Source organism: Phoenix dactylifera, unplaced genomic scaffold (genome assembly GCF_009389715.1).
Source record: "Phoenix dactylifera cultivar Barhee BC4 unplaced genomic scaffold, palm_55x_up_171113_PBpolish2nd_filt_p 000381F, whole genome shotgun sequence".
Taxonomy (NCBI): Eukaryota; Viridiplantae; Streptophyta; class Magnoliopsida; order Arecales; family Arecaceae; genus Phoenix; species Phoenix dactylifera.
In genome coordinates, this window is record NW_024067828.1 from 333,892 (window position 1) to 361,045 (window position 27,154).

Genomic DNA, 27,154 nt, shown 5'->3' on the forward strand with positions numbered 1-27,154 from the left:
TAGAGAAAGTAAGAAACCTTTCTTGATAGGCAGCATTTGGTGCTAAATTTAATCCTAGGAAGAGTTATTAATCAAACAATTGGAGTTGTTGCTCCAAAAATTCACTAAAAGTTAAGTAATGCAATGCTGCTTTCGATATTATGTATATCTGTGTTGTATATAAATATGCCTAAAAATGGATCAGATAAAATCTAACCAAATCCATTTTTGTATCTAATTTGGATCAGACTCAGATGAAAATTATAGTATCCTATCAGATCTAGATACTAATTTGGATATTTTTTTCTAACTTTTGCCAGATCTAAATTTGAATCTGAAGATAAGTGCCCAACCACCGGACCATGATGTTGTTACTGGTTTATATAGGTATTTTTTCACTTATTCAAAGCACTCGGTCATTAATAATCATTTCATATACATATTATGATATTTCATATTATAATAATTACTTTTTATAAACAATATTTTTTATAAAATTAAAAAATTAATCTTAGATATTTTCAAAACTTTATTGCTAAAAATATATAGAAATATTAGTAACTTGTGCGTGCTACTACATTTAAATAGTTTTTTTTACACGATCTCTAAAAATAGATAATTAATGATTTTTTATTTATATTATAATTAAAAAGTAATGCTAATATTGGATATAAAAATATTAATATTTTTATATCATAAATTTATTTTAAATAATTTTTTAATATTTTAATTCAAATCTAGCTAAACCAATAACTTGGAGTCTTGATCAGGTCCGTCTCCATATGGATTTAATAGTCATATCTTAAATCTTTACTTATCTTGTGTTACATACAATCTGCATAATGAATTTTATTACCATTTTTATGATTATACAACCAATATTAGTTCCGGATAAAATTACCATTTTTATAATTATATAACTAATATTAGTTCCGCTAAAAATTTGATTTATATCCCAATAATATCCAACCTGATAGGAAAGATATGGATATAACTAATATATAATTTCTATCCATATCCACTCAGGATAAGTATGAATGTAATTAATATCTGGCTTGTATTAGAAGAAATATGGATAATAGTTTTAGTATCTATTTAATATTATATTAATATTTGTTGGAAAATATACATAAATATAGCAATATATGATCGTTATTTAATCTATTTTCAGCCTTATATTAAAAAAAAGAAAAAAATTGAATGCCTAGTCTCGGAGCCAGGATTCTCTTTATCTCGGGCTGGACTGAACCCATCACAGACTAGTGACTACACATACCGCGACAGCTCGACACTAACTTGCCAAGCAACGCGCCGGTTACATAAAATGCAAGATATCATGCAAATTCTGAAACTATGATATGTTTACATGTTGTATTAACAGATATGCTAATCGAGTCAAATGCTTTCTCAACTCAACCCAGCACCAATTAAGTGGTTAGAAAAATCCTATCCAGATCCTGAATTCCCGATCACTTTCCCGCAAAACCTCCCTCCAACCCGGTCTAAAATTCTAAGTCGACATTTTCAAAACAAAGAATCTATTATATAATTTTCTAATAATGGACCCTTACCCGTTCTTCGATTTCAAAATTTCAAATCAAAACCATCAGTAGTCAGCACGGAAAAAAAAAGGGGCGAGCCTCGTCCCGCGAATGCCCCTGTTTGGTAATTTGATACGTATCCGTATATGCCCATGTAGGGCTATTCCGGGAATTTGCCCACCGACCCTGTCCCTCCCTGATTTCTTCTATAAAATCATCAGGCCCGTAACAGAGGGACCGCTCCATCCGTCTCGCACCGCCTTAAAATAGATCATTTCGTAGCACAAAAAGTTAAAAGAGAGAGCCCAAAACTAGGGCGCGGTCCCCCATTTTCCCATCTCCCGCTCTCTTTTGGGAAACCAATCCCTAACCTAACCCTAACCCTAACCCTAACTCAACCCTAACCCTGGTTATCGACTCCCAAGGCGACCCATCCGATCTCTCTCGTTTCCTCCTCTCCTCCTCCTCCTCCACCTCCTCCGCCTTCCTCTTTAATTTCTGAGCCGTAACTCTAGCCGATCGCTAACTGTAACCCAGATCTCCCCCCCCAACATCTATCTCCTCCTCTCTCTCCATTTTTAAGCGAAACACTAGCCGTACTTTTATCTTGGGCCGATCAACGGCGCCGTTTTCTCTGGAATCGCGAGATCTGGCCGTACCCTCGACGGAATCCGACGCCATGGTGGTGAACGGGCGGCCGCTGAAGCGCGCGAAGAGGCGGGTGACCGCAGATATGTGCGATTTTTTGACCTTTCCGGCCGCCGGCGACGGGATCTGCGATGGCCTCGACGGGCCATTCCGCATGAACGTCCGCGAGTTTCTAGTGCGGCACGCCCGGCTGTCGCCGCCGTCGTCGATTTTGTTGCCCTCCGCGGTCGCTTCGCCGCATCTCATACCCTGGCGGATCATGTTCCGGGTGGGTGATCCGGCGGAGGGTGAGCAGCCGAGAGCTTCCGTCGAACTTGATGTTGTGGAAGAGGATGTGCTGCGATCAAAATCGATCTATTGTGACCACTGTAGAGTCGTTGGTGAGATGATAATTTTACTGATTTTTTTTACCAATTTTCGCTCTCAAGTTTTTTTCTTTTTCACAACATTTTTATCTGTTTAGTTGACCGGACCTGATTTGGTAGGCCGGTTTCATCTGACAGCTGTCGCGCACTACGTTACCATCATTATAAATTTAATAACGAATTTATTTTGGATATTAAAATCTTAAAAAAAATCAGTATCGATTTTATTTTTTTAAAAAAATTAAATAATTTTTGTTCAAGCACTTCCTCTTTAGTTCTTACAACACTTCACAATTTAATTAATTAGTTACAAGCTAGGCATTCATTCATTTGACGTTGATTGCATGATTGCTTGACAATTGAACCAGTGTCGTAATGGCTGGCTATGGTAATTCTTGCCTGTCCTGTTTTTGTGCGCTGAAAATGCTATTTTATGTTTGATCTTGTTCCAGGGTGGAGCGGTCATCCCGTTTGTGGAAAGCGTTACCATTTTATAATACGAAATGATGGTAAACCACCCACCAGTTGTCGCCATACTTGTATCCATTGTGGAACCTCCTTGCCCTTGCCGGATACAAGGTGGGAAGGATACTTTCTTGATAGCGTTCCATTTCTTTTGGGTTCATGTCCTTAACTACTCATATATCTTAAGTAGATTTCTCATGAGTGATTAAAATTGCTAATGCCCCCCTTTAGTCGAAGTTAGGATTCCAAACAGGCTAATTAATTTTCTGTACATTGTGGACTTGAGGCTTAGTTGGGGCATGCAATGAACCGTCTGGGTCTAATCAAAATCCTTGGAACCGAATCAGAGAGATCCTGTCAAATGGAACTTCAACTATTGCTGACTTTTTGCAAGCATAATAGTTTCTGAGTAGTTCAAGGATTGTAATGCACGCTCCTTTCGCTGATGTTTTTATTGCATGATATATCTAACAGACTTGCATTAATTGTAATTTGTTAAGCAGGAACTCAACAGAATATAGTTGTACTATCTGCACTCTCATAAAAAAATGAAAGAAATTGAAAGTTCTCCATAGTAATTTTAATTAGGCAACTTGAGCTGGAAATCTGTTGTCTGTGGTTAGTGCTACACATTTTGATATCATCTTATTGTTGCATACTTCTGTTGAATCCTTTGTTAAATTATGCTTTACTTATACATTTTTTCTTTTGTGTAATCCTTCCATGGATTTATGTAAGCCTCTGTCGAGTTTAATGAGAAATTGGATATCCGTAATTTCTTTTGGGGGAACTTTTCTTTTCAAATGCTTCTCAAGAAAGTTCTTCTCCTGTTGCATTTTCTTTATTTGAGTCTCATTCAGTCTGACATGATTCTGAAAATGTCGGATCAGTTTGAAGCATCTTTGGTTCCTTGTTTTTGTTGATTTTCTCTTTTACTCTCCAAAGTTGCGAGTAAACATTTTAGTAGTCTAGACCACAAATTATGCTTAAGCTGATGAGTGTGACTTGAAATAGCTCAGTTAAAAGAAAAAGATGTGCATGGCAGTAGGTTTGTAGACAAATGGAAGCCTCTTCAAGGTTTGCTGGACTCCGAGTCAAGTATATCTAATCTTCCATGGAGGATTCTGATGTGTTGTTTCTGTTGGTTGTTTTCCTTAGATTAGCTTGACAGGCTGGGATCATTGGGCCTACACATTGAGCCCTAGAATAGAAGCTTGTTATCATCAGATTGCTCGCATCTTATATTAGATGCTGTTACCTTCATGGTGGTGCGCTTTTCTTCTGTAAAAAGCTCTTCTATGACAGTGTCTCAAGGATGAATATCCTTAGGATGCTCCAAACCTTTATCCTTTCATTGGAGTGATCTTCTCATTTTGGTCTGCTGTTAAGCTCCATACAATCTTTCCTTGGGATGGTCCTTGATTGTGCAGAGCATTTAGAAGACTTTCTCCTGAGCTATGATTATTTGCAATTCATAAAAAGGTTTGTAACGATAATTTCATATGACCATATGCCACCTGCATATGGCTTAGTCATTTATAACACTTAGAACTTGTTTATATTTTCCTTGATTTTTTTATGTCACGTAATGAAGATTTTGATTGCTTCGCTGTCTTGGTTCTGATTTGCAGTTCAGTGGACCAGTTTTGTAGCATTGTGTTTCATGTTACATAATGGAGCTAGATAAGAGACTCTATCTGGGTTGACTTCAGCATTTACATATTTCTATTGGAACAAAATTAGCAATTTGTTCCAATTAAGTGATTTGTTACCATTTTGACCTACAAAAGTGGGTATGAGGACAGCAGGGACACTTCTCTAACTTTATTTCGAGTAGCCTTTTGGAGCTAAACATTGTGGTGATCTACGTGCATGTTGGTATAGGCCAGGGTTTCTGTTATGCTGTGGAGTGGTTTGATTAGTAGAACAAAAACTGAGTTTATTTCTTTTGAGATACAGTGTTAGTGGCTAGGCATGTTAGCCATATATTAAGAACTGTGATAAACTTTAATATCTGTAGGCAAGTGTCTCATTGTTGTATTTTGTGGGACTCATTTTGGTGTCAATATATGTAGTAACTGGTTCAAGATTTGAGTGATTTTCAGATATTTATATTTAAAGTATAACTTTCAGTATTGTCTTGAAATGCTTCAGTGGAATTTGTTACTGCTTAATAACAGGTTGTCTCCTGCAATCACAATAATTCTTCAGTATGTGTGAAAACAATGGAGATCTGAGCAGGGCATTCTGCTAGCTATTTATTACGAAGCCTATAGATCTGAACTATATTTAGCGATCTTATGATGTTTGTTTATTGTGCAATGCTTTGTTGATATACTGTTTCTCATGCAAATGCACCCTTTTTCAGGTGTATTACATGCAAATATGAGATGACAGGTGATGATCTAGAAGATTGGCCATATGTACAGTTGGAAGATTCTAGTCATTTGCTGCATGCTGTAGTGCATGCAAATGGTTATGGCCACCTTCTCAGAGTTAATGGTCGAGAAGGTGGTTCAAAATATTTAACAGGATGTGATATAATGGGTTTTTGGGATCGCATATGCACAATGCTCCATGTCAGGTATGGACTATCTAGTGATTATTGTATATTTCTTGTCATTTTTGTTGATCATTATATGATCGAGGTTTACAATTGATTGCAACATTTTGTTAGGATATTCTAAAAACTGATGATTACTCAGTATGTTATTAAATGCTCAATGCTTACATTGTATTAGAAATTTGTATGCTAGACATCTTTTTGTTTCACAGTCAAATTTTTATTATCATAACAGCAAAATCTTAATATGTAACTCTTTTCGTATTGGGGAAAATCATATTGGCATATTTGTGGTTAAATTCACACAGTGGGGTGTTGAACTAGCAAGATTTTGTGGTTTGGGATGTACGATAGTTTTGGAGGGCAGGTTTACAATCTCAGGGACCCACACAGTAATTTTTTAAACTTCAAACAAATTTATGGTATTCCATTGGAGGAACATAATCATGAAAACTTTATTTTATTTGCCCTCAGGGTTTCTATTTAGTTGTCATATAACTGATTTGGTACAATAGTAAGGGTGTGCCTTGGCACAATGGTAAGGTTCCCCCTTTTTTTATGGTTTTTTTTTGTACCTAGAGGTCATGGGCTTGAAATATGGAAACAGACCCTCCTCAAACAACCCCTTGGCAGGAGCGTCATGTATTGGGTCGTCCTTTATCATATAATTGGTTTTGCACATCTTTTGGACTATCGATGGAATGTCGAATTATAAACATAATAACTGAAGAGAGAACGGGGGCATCTAAACATCATCAAAGCCCATTGTGCACTAACTTCCTATGTTTTAAAAGATTCTACATGACAACTGACAAATTAACAACTTGAAGCCTGCTTGGTACCAAGACCCAATGGAGGTTCGGAGCAGGCTTTCAAAGGTCAAGGCTGCCCGAAAGAGTAATAAATTCAAAATTAATTTAGAAAAGAACAAAAATCTAACTTTTAATAGAGCAATTATAACATGCTGAATAAGGTATAGTAGATCAAAGGAAAATACTGACCTGGCAGCATCTATGCTAATTTATAAATCAATCTTATCCTCCATGATGCTAAGGCAGTGTGTAGGCAATTTCACTTAGGTAGGTCTCAGGTGGCCAAGGCAGCAGCAGGTTGTTCTTATAATGGGCCACAAAATTGGCAACGGATATTTGGTGACTGGATTGAAAATGACAAAACATGGTACAATGTCGTTAATTGACTTTGCAAAGTATGAATGTGGAGTTCTGATATTGTAAGTGGGTGAGTGTTTGAAGAACATTAGGAGGTTGAAGTTGGAATAGACGAGAGAATCTTGAGGAAGGAGCACAGAGGTATTGGAAAACTGCTTGTTAATAAAGAATATGTGAAAAATGTAAGATGATGAGTTAAAACAGCTAGAGCTCAGAGTATTGCATCCATGAAGTCTAGCCCAAGTTCTCTGCATCCTCTCCCCAAGGCAAGATAATGGATTTAATTTCCATCTCAAAATTTTGCATATCTTGTAGGTATGAAGCTGATGGTTTTGTGTGCAAAATACATGACGTGGGTGCTTATGGAATTTACATGGCTTTCACCTAATGCTTATTGATTGTTGGTTCTTGTGAAATTGGATTGCCTCTCCGATTCCACCCACTGTGAGGTTTTAAATGATTAATTCTGATTATATGGCGGCTACCGATATCACCCTTGTATATGCACTTTTCTACTTTGGGTCGCTCGTGCTTTTGATGGAACCATTGTCCCTGCATATATATAATTTGAATAGACATTTTATTATGAATTCTGATTCGATTTCCTTATTTATCATTTGTCATTTCATGTATTAATTTCGTAGCATAATTTTTATTAAAGGTTATGTTGGTAATATTATATGACTTCTATAAGCATTTTCTGTAGAAATGAAACTACAAGAACCTCTTTGTTCCAACTAAAATTTTCCAGTATCCTGTTTTTGTTTGGTGACCAAACAATCATTTTTGTGATGACAGAAAGGTCACCGTTATGGATATATCCAAAAAGTACGGAATGGAGTATCGGCTCCTGCATGCTGTAACTGCTGGCCATTCCTGGTATGCGGGTTGGGGATACAAATTTGGTGCCGGCAGCTTCGCCCTGACTGCCGATGCCTACCACAGAGCTGTGGCAACCCTCTCTAATGTACCACTGTCTATCTTCTTCTCTCATGCACGGTCTACTCGCACCCCATTACAGAATATAATTGCATTATATCAGTCCATCTCCGACTGTCAATTAGTGACCGTGAGGGACCTCTTCTGCTATGTGATGCATCTGCTTCATGAAGCTCATGAGCAAGCACAGCCTGAAAATCTTACGAGGAAGCATTTGGCTAAAGCTACCGCAGGTGATTTGTGCGCGCGGACAAGGGAAGATGTTGAGCAGGCAGAGAAGGCCATGATCAAGGTTCTTCGAGCTGTTGGGGGGTTCAAGTGGGTGACTTGGCGTGCTCTTAGAGGAGCCACATGCCGGGCAATAGAATCCCCAGAGCTGCTTGATTATTGCCTTAAGGGACTTGGCGGTAAGGTTACTGATAATGACATGGTTGTTGCTGTCCGATGCAATGCTGAAACAAGCGCAATTGAGTACAGGTCAGGCAAAACATATCAGCTTGTATCTTGCTTATTTTCTAGTATTGAGTCCTTTATACAGGCATCAGTAATTCTATGCATTCAAACTAAACCTACTGGACGACCATAAGGGGATTGCTCATGATAAATATTATTTGGTGAAAGTTTTACATACTGATTGCTGGTACATATTTTCCTTTTCTGGAAAATGCAGGCTTGAGGCAGCTCCAAGGCAGACAATGGACAAGCCATACTTTTCCAGACCAATGGCTGATCAGCTCCTCCATGATCTCAAATTCTTGTATGATGCCATTCTTAATCCCACGACCATGCAATCTTACAAGCCACAAGCCACAAATGATTCTGCCCACAGCTCAGCATCAAAACTGCTTGACTGCAAGCAATTCATAAAGCACTATGATGATCTTGATTCTAGTTGGTTGCCTTCTAGTCCACTTGTGCTTCGGATCTGGTGCCATGTTGAGTTGATCGACCACCCAAAGGATTATACTGCTTCCCCACCAGAACTTCTGATTCTGCCTATCTATGCCACTGTAGCTGACTTAAAGCAACAAGCAACAAGAGCTTTTCAAGAAACATACCTCATCTTCCAAAGGTTCCAAGTTGAGCAGTTAATACTAGACCGTGGAGATGTTGGAGACTTTACTCTTGTCAAGCATATACTTGGTTCAAATGAAATTGCCATTATCAGAGGAAGGTGTGTTGGAGATGTCCAAAGGCTGGGTCAATTCCGAATGGAGAGAGGATTAGAGAACTGGATTGTGGATTGTGATTGTGGCGCTAAGGATGATGACGGTGAGAGGATGATGGCCTGTGATACCTGTGGGGTCTGGCAGCATACAAGGTGTACTGGGATCAGTGATTATGACGAAGTACCGGCAAAGTTTGTTTGTAAGAAGTGTATCTGCATACGCAAGTCTAAAGGCCGCAGCAGTGGAAGAATCAAAAGTAACACCTCCAGTGGGAGGTGCAAGGATGAAATAGAACCCTCCATCACTGAGTCAGGCAGATTTGGTAGCATGACAACCGTAGGGTGATAATTTTGTTATTGTAAAGTGTTGATCTGCATGTACATAGAGTAGCGTAGTATGAGAGCTGATGATAGTCTCAGCTTTGGCGTGCTTGTAATAATTTTTAATGCCATGGTTGAAACTTTTTGCTTCTCCTTGATGCAGAAGTTAATCTTTCCCGTAAAATTTTCATTTTGCACCTGCATAGTATGAACGCCTCATATACATCAGACTTTACTAATCTAGAATGGTCTGGATAAATTAAAGCATTAATCAAGAATTAGCCAATTTACTTTACAAATATACAATTGTTTCTATCACTAACCTTCATGGATCCTTTTTTCGATCTCTTTTTTTAATTCAGTGCTGCCTGCAGGGTCTTTCATGATATGCAAGAGCTGTTCTTCATGTAGAGAGAGTCGAGCCAGAGCCTTTGTTAGCATTGTATACCTAGTTACCACTTGTTGATACAGCCTTAGCAGCTGTTGAACATCCTCTGTTGTCAGTTCTTTTGCCTCCGAGCCCATGAAAGGATATAGGCAGCCTGCAATCCCATATGAAAACATCAGCTGGAACGCTATCAATTTAGCATTTTTTATTGCAAAGGGGCACTCAGAATCAGCATCGCGGAGCTATTTCTTGACCATGATATCCCTAGGTTCTACCTTACACAAATAATTAAAATTTTTAATTACTTGAAAATTATGTTGAATTTATTTTATGCTGATTCCTAGGAAATGGCATAACATGGAGAGAAGGCAAGCATCTAGTGATTATGGTGCATCAGAGAATGCGGTACAATCTGGTTCCTCATGTGATATGTAGTTGCATCACAATGAATTTGTCCATTACAAACTTGTGTTCATTGAAACAAAAAAAAAAGGTTAACAGATGACAAAGATGACGACAAGAAAGCGAGTGAAAGAAAAAGAGAATTAAACAGAAGATAATAAGAGTACTAAGAGGAAGGTGAGGAAGCTGAAAGAAGAATTAATACAATCTGAATGCATTCGTCAGTAAACATAAAGAGCTTCAAGGCAAAAAAGGTGGCGACAAAATTTGCGGAATGGAAATCTGCGCTTCTACTTACATCTATTAGGCAATGGGGAGTAAACTTGTATTTACATTCTAAGTAAATATATTATGTAACTTCTACCTCATAAAAATCAGGCAATTTAAGTCAAACAATCGACTTCAGTATCTTCATTTTCACAGCCAACAAGCCTTTTGTCTCTTTTTGTTTCGGCACCATGTATAATGTATTGCAATCAAAACAATAAGAAACATTCATGTGCATACAACTTCACCCAAACATATTTTGAACATAAGAAGTACATAAATATACATCATGTAAACTTAAGCAGGATTCTAACCTAGGTCATTGGTTACCACATCCCAATAACCTTACCAACGGGCAGTAGTTGGCACAAGTTAACTTGAGAATATATTAAGTCTGTTCTGCATGCTTTAAGCATATTGGTATACTGATTCAGTTAGGCAGGTTAGTCCTTGCCTAGGCAGACTAACAAAATGCATAGGTTAACTGCCACAGTCAGATATGCAGAAGTATTTAAAAGATTTTCAAGGATATTTATAAAATTTCCAAGGATAGGCTCTCTTAATGCAAGATGGAAAGATAAACAGTACGCAACATGCATACACGATCAAAATCAAGTAATTATGGCCTGTAGAAACCACACAAGCTATTATATCCAAATCAATGTTGTCAAAGCAGCAAATTGCCTCAAGGTGGTATCTGGGGGAAAAAACAGAGGACAAGAGATTGGAGAAAATAAAAAAAGATAAAACAAATCAACATCCAAGACAAATAGAAGGCAAACAAAGAAAAGGAAGATGGAAATCTTTCAACAGCAAACAAGAAATATCTGGTCATAAAAAAGTAGAACTTAAAAATAACGATGAAGATAAAGTTTTTTTTTGTTTTGTTTAGGGGGTGGGGGACTCCTTATAAATCGGCAGTTGGTTTCTATTCGACGGTCTTCTGCGCTCTAATGCATATCAGGTCAAATTAGGGAGCAGTGAATAGGCATCTTAGAAGTAAATATATTTTCTAAATTTAATAAAAAATATATTTCTAACTTGTTAATATTAGCATAATATCTGACAGCTAACAAATCATGTCAAATCAAATTAGTCACTGTAGATAACTCCATGTTCCCTATTGGTTCCAATCAAGAAACTAAAGACTCACAAGTGTAGAAGGATCCAAGACTTGATATCAACACCCATCCTGGTCTGGTCCTAAGTCAACACGATATTGGATGTACCTGCTCCAATACTCCAAACAGGTTGGCATTCTAATACTTTACCGTACCTCCAAAATTCATGTTTTTTGGTTTTTTTTGTTTAGGATTTTTTGATCTTAAATGATTTTTAAGATTTTTTTAGCTTCTTAAGTTGTCTTCTTGAGCCTCTTAAATAGGTCTTGTAGTAGGATGCTCCTTCTTGAACGATTTCTAATTTTTCTTTTTTTGTTTTCTCAATATTTTGGAACTCTTATTATTTTTAATGAAGCTGTACCTTCAAGCTCCCTCCCGTGACTGAACCAACAAGACAAAAGAGAGCCAATAGGGGCTCTCTTTTTTCTGTGAGAAGGACCCATCTATCCTGGCTAGTACTAGGCGACCCGGATAGCAAACCGATCCCGACCAGTACCAACTGGGATGGCTGGTACATCCGTTTCATAAGCAAGCCAGTGTCCTGAGGCTGACCCAACTACCACTCTCATCTAAATGGTACAAGACTGGTGGGATGCAGCAATATATTATTGGGACAGGAATCCTAAAATGCATGTATAAATGTGTCTATAGATATGCACAATCACATATCCAGCCTATGTAAAAATATATAAGTAAAAAATAAAGCATGTAAACTTAAGCCAATTTCAGTATCTATTTTAGTAAACTTGATTATTAGCATTATCAATACACTAAACAGACTAGAGTCACTAGATGGTCCTAACCTAAGCAGTTGATCCAGACTAGGCACCCAGGCAGACTGACAAGATACCTGCCAAAATTAGTTAACACTGCTGCTTGATTACCAAAAAATAGTGGGCAATCTACTGTATGCTTAATGGATGACATGAATAATTGCTTTACGGACCAGTTACAGATGATTATTAACTTTATGAAAAATCACATGTAGAGAGCATGGAGCATGGATAGCCTAAGAAGCAGAAAATAGCTTGATTGGTTAAAATCAATTTTTCTGCATTAAATAATTGAACATACAGTTTGCACAATAACTGTGAATTTGGTCAAAATACACCAGTATGGAAACAAATGTCAAGAACAATCTCTTTATGCAAAATGTCAGTTATAGTATAATAAATAAAATTATCATACTGTAAAAGTTACCTTCGAGATTGACATGGATCTCCTTGCCATGCCTTCTCATGGTGGTGGCATCATCTTCAGATAACTGTAGTACACTACTATGCCCAGTGACAGTCTCTTCATTGGCTATTTTTGCTGATTGCATATTCTCCTGAAACTCACTTTCTTCCATGGACAGTGAACTGGCATTGATATTTGTTATAAATGTTTCTGCTGAGATGAGATTGGTAAGGTAATATTCCACTTCTGACACAAGCTTTGACTGCCTTCTAAAGAGCTGGATAAATTTCAGGTTGGAATGCAGCTGGGGAGGATTGGCCTATATCAAGTTGAAAGGAAACTAAAATGCTTTAGACCTCTGTAAGAAAAAGCATGTTGAAAAACAATTTAAACATAATGAGTTCTGAGTAATTAAGGTTGCATGGTACCCACCAGAAATCATAGGTCAGTTTGAAAGAGGTTTTTTAATTTTGGGTACCAAAAAAAAAGAGCATCTATTAATTAAGACAACACCCCAAGTGCTCCATATTGTGAAAAGTCAAAGTCAAACTTGAAAAGACAATGTCCAATAAAGGCACTTATGAGATAATAATTTTCTATTGAGTTCTCACAAGTGAGGAAGAAATTTGGTTATCATATTCTGCAATCCTCACCATGAGTAGTTAAAATTGGAAAATGAGAAGAAATGGAGACATGCACACATGTTGCCACTACTAGAAATCATTGTGCAGTAGGAAAAGCATTTCATGTTCAATAACACCCTCCATCTAAATTGTTCTCATGAAAACTAAACCAACTGTAAACTGCAAGCCTACTTCACTCTTGCAGTGATATCTAGCAAAGGCAATGATATCATATAAATTTTTCTTTACATGCAAAACAGAAATATGCGATGTAACTGCAAAAGCCTACTGTAGTTCACTTTGCACGTCTATTAAAAAACAGTTCGTACGAGTAGGTATTATTCTGCCAGAGAAGCAGTATATTGTATACGTAAAATACCTTAATTATTCCGAACCTCAGTAGTCCTTTTCCAGGAAACAACTCGCAATTACTTGAAAAATATTCTGTGGCAGGCTCTGTTAATGTGGGTTTTTCATTGAAAAAACTGGGACAATATTAAACTGGACGTGGCTCAAAGATAGGTCCTTTAGAAACCAAAGGCCTATAGAGCTAAAATGCTAGTTGTGGTGGCCTTTCCTTCCTAAAAACACTGTGATCTCTAAAGAAATGGAATTAAGACAGCCATAATAATTTATGAGTGCAAATGGTAAAGTTAATCGTAAAAATTGATGAGCTTGAGTGTCACAAGAAATTGGAATTGGGATGCTACTTGTAATATATGAGAGTCAATGTCCAAAGTAAAAACTAAATATCAGGGAAATCAAGAAAAAGAGAATAACTTTCACGAGGGAGTAATTTGAATTTTGAAAGATAATGCTTTTAAAAGGAATACAAATAAAAATCTTTAAAGGGCTTCAAAGTGTATTCCCCATTTTTCCTGTACTACTTCCTAAGACATATAATCAACAAAAATTGGTATCATGCTCCCACATTTTCATTAGAAGTAAAACATGTAACATGACCATTTTTATTGCAATCAGTTAACCATCACTTCCTCCACATTAACCTTACATAATGAGGTGTTTATACAAGAGTCATGAGCACCATCAAATAACCTCGGATGTAATCCATAGATTATGATGTAATCCAGTGTTTAGAACAGCAATACAAATGGAGCACAGCATAGATGTGACGCCTACCAACAACAACATATAATCACACGGAAACTTGAAAATACTGTGTTCAAAGAGACAGGTGTCTTAACCATTAAACCAAGCCAGAGAGCGATGGCTCAAAGAGAAACATGGATGACTGCACGGTCAAGGCAAATGACTTGTCTTTGACTAAGAAATAGTTCATATTTATGTTACGATGTCAATAGGACAGATGCGCTTGCTACATGATCGGTAATGATTTTTTTTGGGGGGTGAAGGAGGGAGGGGGGTTGACTCGGCTCTTCCTTTCCCTTTAAGATAACTTCTTACTCCTTAAAAATGTCTGTTCTTATTAATTTAAAACATCTAGACCATCACCAAGCCATATAAGATAACAATGTACTAGATATGTCTTTTCTGCTTTAAGAGCCCTAGAAAGTTATTTATGGCTCAAAATAGGCTTCTTTACTGTGGCTGTTGGTAGAAATCCAAGACCGCATCAAGAGAATATAATTCAATGGATGAATGTCATTAAAAGAGAAATGAGTACTTTCAATTGGAGACATTATACTCATGAAGCATGAAACTTCCAACGCATTAACATTGGTTTAGAAAGCTGATGAAAGGTTTTGATTCATGAATTTGCAAATCAAAGAAGATATCAAGTTGAACCCTCTCAAGAAAAGAATCCTCAAAAGGGAAAAGTAAAATCAGCAGTGAGCGATTGACCAGATAGTTGGATCCACCATGATGTTTGGAAACTCAAAGGATTCTTTATGTATGGTGGAAGGAGGAAACCAGGGACATGGTCACTTTATGCTAGTCAATTACTGTAACAGAACCCTTGAGATGCCATCTCATGTCAGTCAAAAATAGAAGAAATAAGTTGGGTACCTTTCTAGACGTCCTTCCTCATCAAGTAGTCTGCATCTCACAAGGCAGGAGGGACCATATTAAGGGTAGGCCACAAAAGAAAAAGTTGGCTACTCAGGGGACCACAAAGCAGTGGTTCACTATGTACTATAAATAGCATCTCTTTTATTGCATTTGGAGATAAGTAACCAAGGAAAATCAATTCAATTATTTGTCCCTGTACCTTTTGTAATAAATTCTTTTCATATTTTAGGGTGTGTTTCAGTCAAATAGGAGTCAGTCAAGCAGGAATCCTGTCTGGACAAGTAATGAGCCTAATTTATGTATGACTAGATAATGATGAGCATGGTGTTGTGAGCAGTCAGGAGTCTATAAAGGAGCCTCTTTTCTCACATGAACAGTTTATTTGCAAATGTTCAATTAATATTTCAGACTTCTCTTCTTGTAGGGAACATAGTTGAGAAGCCTATGATCAACCAACAGTGTCATTCTTCCACAGCAAGGTCCGCTGTACCGGGTCCGGTAGGCATACCGGTTGCCTACCGGACCGGTACGGTTTCGGTTCGTACCGAAATCGGACGGTACGAACCGGAAAGCTCTTCCCCACTGGAGCCGGAGAAGAAGAGAACGAGAGAGAGCGCAGGGAAGAGAGGGAGGGAGACCACCTGTGGCCGCCATCGGAGAGCCGCGGAGGGGCGGGGGAACCCGCGGATGCGCGGCGGAGGTTGAGGCCGTGTCCCCTGTTTCGAAAGAAACATGGGACGCGGCCGCACTTTTTAATTTGGGGATTTTAAGTGAAGTCGGCAAATCTTTCAAAACAAGGGACGCGGCCGCGGCCTTGGCCTCCGCCGTGCCCCTGCGGGTTCCTCCGCCCCCCGCCGGGCTCCGCTGCCCCTCCGCGGCTCTCCGATGGCGGCCACAGGTGGTCTCCCTCCCTCTCTTCTCCGCGCTCTCTCTTTTTCTCTTCGTCTTCTTCGTCTCCAGCACAAAACTAGCCTATACCGGTTTCCACGGCTCCGGCGTACCGGTAGCTGGCCGGTTCTGCATACCATGTTCCACATTTCTAGAATAAAGTTCCATGATACAACGATTTCTTCTAAATTTAGGATAAGATGCCTCAAAGTTTACCTCCTTCGCAGGTAGATTTTTTGTTCTTTCAATTTCAATGAACAAAAATACAAATAAATAATACTAAATTATGACAGCAGAGGTATACTTGTCATATTCATTATTTCAGTGGAATCTAGAGTGCTGGACTTAATTTGCAGCATTCTGAAAAATCAGTCTGCAAAGAAACTGACAGGAAATGTGATCTATTACCAATTCTTAATTTATGATCGGAAAATCATCCTGCATCACTGTGCTGAACAGCTTTGAAAAAAGTAGACAGACTTTTGAAAACCTTTTTCTTAGAAAGAGGGGCTTTTTAAATTTTCAAACCTTAAAAAGGTTAAAGATTTGTGAGAGTTCTATCAGGCCATGACCAAGTTTCTACAAAAATATACCACTCCAGATCATGTTTATTAAGAATGTGCTTCAATTCCAATAGTAGGACATCTTAAACATGCATATGTAAATAAAGGAGAAAGAAAAAGGTAGGCGGGGGAGCTACCTTATGCAATCCTCATTATGAATTAGTACTCAATGACTATATCCATGACGAAATTCAAAAAAAGATAGTTCTGTTATAGATTGAAAAATATAAGAAATAAACAGTTTTTTAATAAGAAAATGCATTAAACTTTTTATTAGAAGACTTTTTTCTGACTTAAAAGCTTTATTTATTATTTCTCATTTATGAAAAATTCTGCTTCTCATAACACAGAGAGATCAAGAATAGAATCATCAAACAACTTTGGCAGCAATTAGGATTTCAGAGTCTACATTTCTAAGTTTGAAACAACTTAACAACTTAGTCAGCAGATAATCAAGTTTCGCAAGGGAACTGCAGACACATTATAAAATACTCTTTTCCTAGAGTATTATTTATTCAATACATCTGCACTATACATATACACAGACCTCACTTAGCTAATGACAGAGAGATAAAACAAGAAACTGCAACTGTAAATAGCATGCAATAAAAGTAAGGGAATCTGCAAAGGAAAGGTAGGCACAACTATTGTTACCAAAAACAAAAAGAGCTTGCCTTGATAGTAACATAAATAAGAACTGGAAGGAAGTCATCAGCCCCTGCTGGTACATAATTGGTTGACATTGATATATTGAGCAGTAAGTTGTTTATGATTCGACAACAATTCATAATGCAGAGAAGCTTCTCACGAGGAACTTTGAAAGAATTTATCTTCTGCAGTTCTTTTGCTGCAAACTAGTAACCATAAATAAAAGGAAGAAAAGTTGGTCAAAATTTTGGCATTCAGAATACAACGATGTTAAACTATAACTTGCAAAATGTTTCTGACTGGAAAACTATAGCATCCTAAATGCTGCACCAGGGTCCAAATATTACTTTCAAAAAATAAATCACACAACTTAAGGAAAGCTATTTCTGACGTGTCTGGTGACCTTAATTGAGCTTCTCTATCATTTATTATGTGCCCAATCAATTTATTAACCAAGTTATCAGTCATTCCAATAGATCATGCACTTTATTGACTATTCTCCTGGTTTATTTAATGTTGTTCCATGATTGTATTAACATAGCTTTAGGACAGATTTGTTTGTTAGGGTACAGCTTCAAAGCTCTTTGGAGCAGATACATAAAATAATATAAATTTCAATATCAAGTCACCCATGTAGAAGTATAGATTGACAAAATTTCCGCACTGATGGTCACATGAACTTATACAGGACTAATTTGAGCACCATAAACAATAGATCATACAATAATAAACGGTCGGAATTCCATAAAATAGAAGAACTACAAACATGATCATACAAAGAGTAAATTGGAGTAAATTCTCAGAGAAGAATATACATGGTCGAAAGGTCAGAATTTTATGCCTAGCCTTGTTTGTTGGAGGCCACCACAACCAGGTTCAGTCAAGCTCAGTTACGCCAGCTCAGTGAAAAATCACAGAAAGGCTGGTGCATGGTTTATGATCAGGGATTGTAAAGGACAAGTGTTAATTGCTGCCTCTATCGGGTTGTTTCATGACATGGTCCCAGTGAGAGCCACATGAGAGGGACCTAAGGCAATTAAAAAGCAATTAAATATGCAGTGCACCTTCAGTATATCAGCATTGAAGGTGACGCACAAACAGTATTCAGTGGATCAAGTAACGTCAACCAACTAAAAAAATTCACCCTAACTCTGGCACATTTTGGAGTGTCGATGCATCATTGAACCCACCATGACTGATATAGTTAGGGAAGGGAACCAGGTTTCCTGCTGGCTAGCAAATGAGAGGTCCAAGATTAGTGGGACAGTTTGGCTCAATATCTTTCAACATTTGGTGTAAAATTGTAGTGAATGCTCAAGATGTTTGTTTTGGACTAAGGTTTTAAGTCTTGGTATTGGCCCCATACTGGTAGCTTACCAGCATATATGGCAAGGTAACCCACATTCTGACCCATGGTACAATGCTGGAGTCAGCACAGCATATGTACTGTAAGTCGGTGAATATCATATGAGGTTGGTTGTACCAGCCGTGAAGATTGGAAATTAACACCATGTATTTTTTTATGTTCCTAACTTGGGGAGTTCCCTCCCCTCCTGATTATGGTCAAAAAAGGGGACAAGTACAGCTTAAAACTTCAGTGTCTTTCAGTATATTATGGATCTTAAAGGATTGCTCTAACTTTGATAAAGCTTTGGTTCCTGTTGTATCATCATCCAAATGTTATGTCAACCTAGGCCCACTGTCTTAGACAGTTGAGCAGGTCAAGAAATCAGCACCAATAAGTGAGAATTGATGTCAGGTTGGTAGCTACTTGAAAAAGTTGTCAAGAATTGAATTTTAAGCATGTCAAATAGATGTTATGTCTTGCATGTAAGGTCAAGGTACGCATTGACATCAAGAAGGAACATTATTTTAATTCAAGAAAGATAAAATGTTGTCGATGCACTATGTTATGATGTTAGATTTTTATAATTTGACAAGAGATCCATAAGCAATCAATGCATTACTTTAGCTATCAGCCGTTAGCAGTTGCCTTTTTTGGTCCCTTTGTTCACCACTAGTTAGATAAGCTACTTCCCCTCTGGAAAAAGTTGAAGAATGATACAAGCAGTTGTTGAGTTTAACAAGAGGATGACTAGGGCCCCATTTGGGAGAGCATTTAGAGAGCCAAAAAGCACTTTCTGGTCATCTAAAAGCACTTTTAGATGAAATAGGAGTGTTTGGTAAAAATTTCGGAAAGCTATTTTAACTTTTTCAGAAAGCTAAAAACAGCTTTTTGGGAAAAGCTTTATTTTGGAGCTTACCGGAAAAGCACTTTTAGGCCCGGTCAGGAAGCTGTTTTTTGACCAAAATATCCGTGATAAAATATAACAATTACACAAAATGTCCCTTTAATAATTATTTAACCAATTTTATCACCTAGTTAGAAAATTTGTTATATAATGAGAAATTAATTTCTGCTAATAATTAAATATTTTATATCTTTATTATTGTATTATACTATAAAAATAATATTATATTACATTATATCATAATACATTGCTATGTTATGTTAAATAATTTAATATTATATTAAATTATTATGCTATAGTATACAATATTATATTACTATATTATAATAATATTATATTACATTACAGTAATATTATACTATATCATATATTTATGCATTAATACATATTATATTTTATTATGCTTTGTCGTATAATATTATGCAATGTCCTTTATGGTTATTTTGTCACACCAAAAGTACTTTGTTAGTTTATTTACCAAACACATGTTAAAGTGGCACGACACTTTAGAAATGTAGTTACCAAACAGCAAACTACTTTTTATAAAAGCTCTACTTCAAAAAGCTCTATTTCCAAAAGCTCTACTTCTAAAAGCTCTACTGCCGACAACTCCCCCAAACGGGGCCTTGATGCCATTTAAATGTCATTTGCATTAAAAGCAAGGGAAGACAACTTTTTGAGATATGGAGATCACAAGAAAGGGGTGTTATTTTGTTACAAGGGAGCACTTTCTACCTGCAGGGAGATGGGTACTGACAAGCTGTTGTTTTGCTATGTTTACTGCTTACAGTTCTCCTTAGCTGTATAAGAAGTCTCTTTGGGCATCCAAAATGATGTTTTCAATTGCTCAAAGCAAGTTTAAATATCAACAAGTCCATAAATCTGCATTATCCATAAGGATAGGTATATCTACTAGAGAATTCATTGTACCTTCAAGAGCATTGTATAAGGTCATTATGAGTCCTTGAGAATTCTCCTTAGACTAAGCACAATATTCAATATGAACTTCATTAAATTATTGAATTTAGCCCAATTCCAAATTACTATTTTATCATAACTAATTCCTCTGGTTTTTGGTGCTAGTGGCAATTCACTCCATTCAGTCCATCACCCAACCTGAAGCAACTTCAGCTTACTCTTATTTTAACACAGTACACAAACAAAAGCTTTCTCCAAAAAGAACTCAAGCCGCCTGTCATGTCTTCTTCCAGGTATTGCCAACATCTTCATATTGAATAATGGTTGCTTCTCCAACTAAACTTTTGCTTTATGTTGAAAGGACAAGGAAGAAAGAAGAGGAAAAATGAAAAGGAGAATAAACGGGAAATGATGGGTGGAGAAGAAATAGGAGATACAGAAAGAAAATGAGGAAAAGAAAGGATAGATTTGTACTCCAGCCAATTATTAAAAACAAATTTTGAAGTCAATCCGAAACCCAATCTAGAACCTAATAAATTGAGGACCCCACTGATTTGACCTTTAAAAGAAGTAGAATGTTTCTACGATTAATTTTATGCAAAATAGAGTTTCTTTTGAGACTAAAATGAATTCGCTATCAACAAGAAATTGCTAAATCAATTGAATTAAAACATGATTTTAACGAATCTAAGAACAACATACTGTTCTTTAATATATCTATCTGAAAATATAAATCTAAAGTATCTTAAATATATTAAATATATATTTTATTTTCACAACTTTAATATATCTGAAAATACATTAAATGAATAAATTAAAAAAATTCCTAGTTGTAGGTTACCTACTAAGAACATCAAGCAACATTCGCGAATCGATTTTGAAAAATGCGTCCATTTTCCACTAGACAATCTGCACTAGCATGATTTATATGGCAGGTTTACTAGAAAGAAAATTAAGATGAAATCTACCAGTAAGCCGATATAAGGAGCAGAAACAAAGGTTCTAATGAAATTGGTATCTTAAGAGTAATTAGTTGGCTCAAATGAAGACTTAAATATATAAGAATTTTTCATGAACATATAAGTTGACAAAGTTCAGGCATTGCACCTCCTCATATGCTCATGGAATGTACTGACTCAACTCACATTTTATCATCACACTTCATTATGTTTGCCTTATTGTTTAACCTACATGGCTTAGAAAATGAATGGCTGCCTACGACTAATGAAACATTTATGCAAATCCATGTCTGTTTTTAGTACAGTCAGCTATTAATTCAACCATGTATTTCTTCATGCAAGAACTTACAATAAAGTACACAACAATCATGGTGAAAATAAGTTGTTCAATTACACAATAAAAGGGAAAATTAACTGTTGAATATATCATGCAGGAAAGAATATGCATGTAATTTTTTGTTTTTTTAAAAAAATCTGGCATACCAGCCATGATGCTTCATTTCGTAGAACCCTAGGGACATCCAAGTGATCAGGCCTAACAAAGTGCTGCAGCAAGCGAATTTTCTCTGAAATGTATAGATCTGCTTTTACATCCTCGGGAGAGGAAGCAAATGTGCGGTTGAACAACTTTGTCATGACATACTTTTCGAGACCCTGTACAGCGCACAACTATTTCAAAGACATGTTTCAAAACAAGTGCAAAATATTTCATGTGAAACAGAGAAAATTAGATATTTCTGTCAAAAGAAAAGCAAGCAATTACAAGACAGATTTCTCTCATTCAAAACTCTAGAGCACTAACCCTGAATTACAAACCATAAATAAAGCAAAGGGCAGCCTCATTCAATTCGCTGAATGCTGAATCTCAATTCCTTCTTTTTGACTTGGAGAACTTATTCATTTTTTATCAACTGGCTGAGCCATATTTTATGGACTACCAATATTTATTCTCTTCTTGTAAACAAAATCTTCAAAGGTTCTAAAGTTCAGTCAATCCAAGATGCAACCATCTTTGAGAAGGTCAACTGGAGGTTAAAAGGAAGTTCTTGTTCACAAAGTATAATGCCATTGCGCTTAATGATTCTTGACTAATTACAGTCCATGGTTCGCAATACCGATGGGTACTGCTTGTACGGAGTGTACCGTACTATATTGGTACCAAACCAAGACTCGATCCTAGGGGCGTACCAAGGCTGAAACAAATCCGTACCAAGTATATTGACACTATACTAGCATGATAAGTGTATGGGGTCTAGTACCAAACCTTGAATTACACAGCATTCACAAGACTAATTTTGGCCTTTTAGTGATCTGGTTTGATGTCACAACACCAAATCAATCAAATTTTGAACAAAGAACATTGACTTAAAGCTAACTCATTTAGAATGACAGAAGTTTAAGCACATAAGTTTTATTTTAAATTAAATTAAATAGAGTTACATATTCTATACTCGGCAATAAACCAGCTGATGATATTGTTTCCAATCATTTTAAACACTGAAAAAAGGATTGCCATATAAGTCAAATAATCAATGCTACGTGTATGTATGGAAGTATCTACTATGGGCATACACAGATATTTCCCATAATGGATCTGTTGCATTATTGCATTTTCCCAAAAAATGTTTGTCATACACTATTTTAAATAACATGCATTGAATGTGAACAGAACAACTTGCTATGTGCATGCAATTGATGTAATTTCAAGCAGATATGCCAGACAAGTGTCACGAGATATCCATGGATAACAAATTTTAGTTGATCATTGAGAAGCAGAGATGTGAAAGATTCCACCCATAATATAGCAAGCTTTATGGAACTTAGATTCTAGACAAGAAAAGTTTGAAATTTAGACAATCTTTCTCCATATTCTATCTTTTGAGGTATATTTGTTATTTGTTGTTTTTCATACAACTTATAGGACAATTATAATGTTAAAACCACAAAATTACGATAAAAATTTTATGCCACAATAAAATGAATCCAGACTAATATAAACTACATCTCCATTATGAAAAGACATCTTTGAGATCAACAATGATGATAAAGCTACAACTTATGGGGGAGTTAGAGGTGCAAGAATCCCAAAATGGGGTATCACAATATTTATTTATTTATTTTTGTTTAACACAACATTTGTTCAAATAATAATACAAGACTTGTCATTGAAGATGTAAAATGAATCACTGTTAGATACGCACAAGACATGCGAGTAAAAAATGCAGCAAAAGATTTTCAAATTTTGGTTGCAGATAAAGTCAAGAAAAGGGACTGAAAGCAGGATCAATTGCCAAGGCTAACATTTGGTTGATAGATAGTCAGAATGTTAAGTGCTGTCCACTAATATATGTTAACAAAAATAGAAGGTTACAGTTCCTCTATAATCCATGCACATGGTAACTTGTTATAACAAAGAGTAAAATTAAATGAAATTAATTAAATTCGAACAACTCATATCAGCAGCACATTACAACATGGTAACAGCAATTAGGAATTTAGGATATTAATGAGTAACTAAATGTGTAGCATGTGAAGCATGCTACACATAAAGGATGTGAAACATACCTCAACTGCACTATCTATTTCTTCATGTGAAGCATGAGCCCATAAAGGATGCTCTTTAATAGTACTCTCCATGGTCACAAGAAAGTCTTGCAGCTTTCTACTATCATTTTCAGCATCAGTTGTATGAAATGAGAAGGACACAATGAAGCTGCAAATAAATGCTATTTCTTGCAAGTTAATATTAATTTAACAATTTAACACAACCCCCCCATCCCCACCCCCAAAAAGAGGGGAAAAAAGAAAAAAATATATCACATGCACTTATCATTCAAAACAGGTAGAGCATTTCTTATACAAGTCATAAGTACAGGTAGATACAATTGTTAAGGATGAGGCCATAAAGGATGCTCTTTAATAGTAGTCTCCATGGTCACAAGAAAATCTTGCAGCTTTCTACTATGCATGGTGGAAAATCAAGACTGGTTTTCAAATAAGAATAATTCACTCAAACTGTGAGATTCCACTTGGAAGGTAAGAATCTAAAAACTATAAAATGAAAAGGGAAATATATAGTCATTGTTTGATGATGCTAGTATGATCTTCTTCGTACCAATTCTGACTATCGGTCAGAAAAAAAAAATAATCTGTGGTAATCTCATTATGAAGATTTTCTTGGAAAAAGTAAACCACATTTTAAAGTATGACCTCATAAAAAAGGAGCCATATTCCTAGAATAAAATTGGTGAGGCAATCAAATTGAATGGTTCAGAAAGATCATGGGCTCCAATGCATAGGAAGCAAGAAATAGAGAAATAGGAAGTGTAGAATGGAAGGAAAGACCAGAATATAAAGAAATGCAAAATGTTTCAATCGACTCTTTACACTTCCTAACTTTTCGTACAAGAAAAACCTGAACAAACTCTACCTACTATACGAAACCCCTTATTATGACCCTAAAGAAAGAAAACCTAACCGCATTCTTTGGAATCAACATTATTTGTTGGCTTTTGTCAGATAACCATTCTTTCAACCATTTGAGACTTGAGATTAAAACCACTTGCCCCTTTTTCTAATGTTTATTTTTTAAGATTTAGATTTCTGAATTATGTGAAAGGGAAGGGAATTTGATTGAATTGAAGGAAATATCAGATGCTTAACTCACCTTTCAGGTTCTGTTTCAAGACAAATTATGCTTACATCAGGACCACAGAAGGGCACTAAACTCTAGCTACTAGTCAGAAAGCCCTACTATTTCAGCCCGTTTATGACTCTCTAATAATTACAGTAATTTTCACTATTCTATTATATTTGGAAATGTATAAACCCATTGAGAGGTAAGAACAAAAGTACTAGCATGCATCAAAAAAGAAAATGATGTTTGCAGAAGTAGATGATATAATGAGAAACGGGGGATGGTTGATTGACCTTTAAATTTGCTTCCTTTCTCTTATTTGTAAAGCAACCATACACAGCCTAAAGGAAAAGAATAATATTGCAGAAACAGAAGGGGCTAATACATGAAAGCTATGTGAAACACAATTAATGAGGGTGTTGAAATTGAATTTAGCAATAACAGTGAAGTTCTTCATTCAGAACTCCATAAGAAATGCCTGGCTTCAAACTTTAAAAGAGGATGCGCCAAAAAAATGGTAAAGATGAAATATATTGAAAAGAAAAATCCACACAGGATGCAAACTATATTATCACAGATGATCATACCAAAAGATACATAGATAAAATATTAAATGAAAAGAAAATCCAAACTTCAATATCATGGTTCACTGACTCATCTGGTCCACCACGAAAGAATAGAGAGGAAATAAAAAATCAAAAGCTGGCTTTCTTAGCAAAAGCAGTAAGCATATATCAAATAAATTATGAACAGAGCAAACACATCTATACTTTGATCCAAATAAAGGCTGGCATCAAATCCTCGAAATTAACAAGTGTAAGCTGATCCTTGTTCAAGTATTTCAAATCACTTGAATATAGTAGAGAATATAACCACGGAAGAGTGATCGTTTTTAAAATTGAGAGGGTTCAAAGAGAGGTATAGACACTGTTTCCAGCACAAGTATAAACAACAGAAAACTATCACATATCACATGTGATTCGAGTAAAACTTAAACAACAAGATCCAAAACAAAACCTAGATATATTAATTCATCAATCACTCTAGTCTGCAAACAGAAGAAAAAGACACAAACAAGAGAACTAGCACTTCTTATTCGCTAACAGGCAACAGACAAAAGAGCATTCCAAACAAATCCTAGTCTCACACGAGTCCGTCACTCAAGATACAGAATAGAACCCTAAAATCAAGCCAAGCAGTTAAAGAATGGCATAAATTAAATCTCTCTCAAGTGCCAAAATTAGAGAATTCTAGTCCCTTTATATGACAGAAAAACAGAACCAAGCAAGAACACTGTTTTCCAAAACAACAACAAGGTTGAGAGAACGGAATAGAAATGTCAAAGAAATCAGGGTAGACATCATAAACTAATCAAAGATCATATGAGATCCAAAAGAAACCTATATAAGGAAATTGAAAACAAAATCCAGATATCACGATCCATCAACCACTCTGCCAATAAACATAAAAGAAAACGAAAAACAACTGAGCTAGCATTCCCTGTCTGATAACAAGTAACAGGCAATAAATCCACCAAAAAAATACACCAAACAACCCCTCCATTCAAACAGAAGCCGAGGTAAAACCCTAAACACAACAAAGATCAGAAGAGCAACACCCCAAGCTGCAATCAAAAGCAATCCAAGTCTATCACCAAAGACACAGACAAAACCCTAAATTTCAGCAAAGAAAGCATAAAATTCAGTATTCCGGCTCGAGAAATCATCCAAAAGGGGGGAGAAAATCTCGGCAAAAGCTCTAAAGAAGACCTCTTGATGGCACGGACGAGATCGGCAGAGGCGGGATGGCGCATCCGATTCAGAAAATCGTAGAAATTGGGCTGTGAGAAAGCGGAGGAGGAATCCATGGGAACCCAAACCCTATTCTTGGATCGACTGCGATCCAAATTGCCATCGCTTTTTCTTATCTGGCGCTGTAAAATATATAAGAGAGAGGCCACGAGGAATGTTAGGTAGTTCTAACCTTCGCGCGTGGGCCTCAATGGGGAGTCAAGTGAGGGATTTTTTTTTCTTAATTATTTATATTATTGTTATTATTAGTTAACTCGGACCGGTTGCGTGCTAGTCTCGCACGCGAAGCGATATTTGTGGGAGCGCCGACATTCGGCCTCGCGCACGGTTTAAGGTGCGCGGGTTCGG

The 27,154-nt window shown here is 36.5% G+C and overlaps 2 protein-coding genes across 6 annotated transcripts; one reads left to right on the forward strand and one right to left on the reverse strand.

The window, feature by feature from the left end:
• Positions 1–1,772: 1,772 nt before the first annotated feature.
• On the forward strand, positions 1,773–9,324 carry LOC103717257 (PHD finger protein At1g33420-like). Its single transcript, XM_008805574.4, has 5 exons — positions 1,773–2,548; positions 2,986–3,112; positions 5,367–5,582; positions 7,529–8,146; positions 8,340–9,324. The coding sequence occupies exons 1-5, from the start codon at positions 2,200–2,202 to the stop codon at positions 9,181–9,183; spliced, it is 2,154 nt and encodes a 717-aa protein (XP_008803796.1). The 5' UTR covers positions 1,773–2,199; the 3' UTR covers positions 9,184–9,324.
• On the reverse strand, positions 7,398–26,975 carry LOC103717258 (vacuolar protein sorting-associated protein 9A-like). Of its 5 annotated transcripts, XR_005508108.1 has the most exons (9): positions 26,765–26,862; positions 23,924–24,071; positions 21,842–22,012; positions 17,256–17,435; positions 12,537–12,834; positions 9,482–9,700; positions 8,967–9,356; positions 8,301–8,865; positions 7,398–8,121 (listed from the first exon to the last, which is right to left on the reverse strand). XR_005508108.1 is itself a non-coding variant. In XM_039118588.1 (7 exons), the coding sequence occupies exons 1-7, from the start codon at positions 26,860–26,862 to the stop codon at positions 9,346–9,348; spliced, it is 1,125 nt and encodes a 374-aa protein (XP_038974516.1). In that variant the 5' UTR covers positions 26,863–26,971; the 3' UTR covers positions 9,063–9,345. The 5 variants fall into 5 exon arrangements, 3 of the variants coding, with proteins under 3 accessions (XP_038974516.1, XP_017700709.1, XP_038974517.1); XR_005508107.1 differs by lacking the exon at positions 7,398–8,121 and having other exon boundaries at positions 8,146–8,865; XM_039118588.1 differs by lacking the exons at positions 7,398–8,121; positions 8,301–8,865 and having other exon boundaries at positions 9,063–9,356; positions 26,765–26,971.
• Between the last annotated feature and the right edge of the window lie 179 nt (positions 26,976–27,154).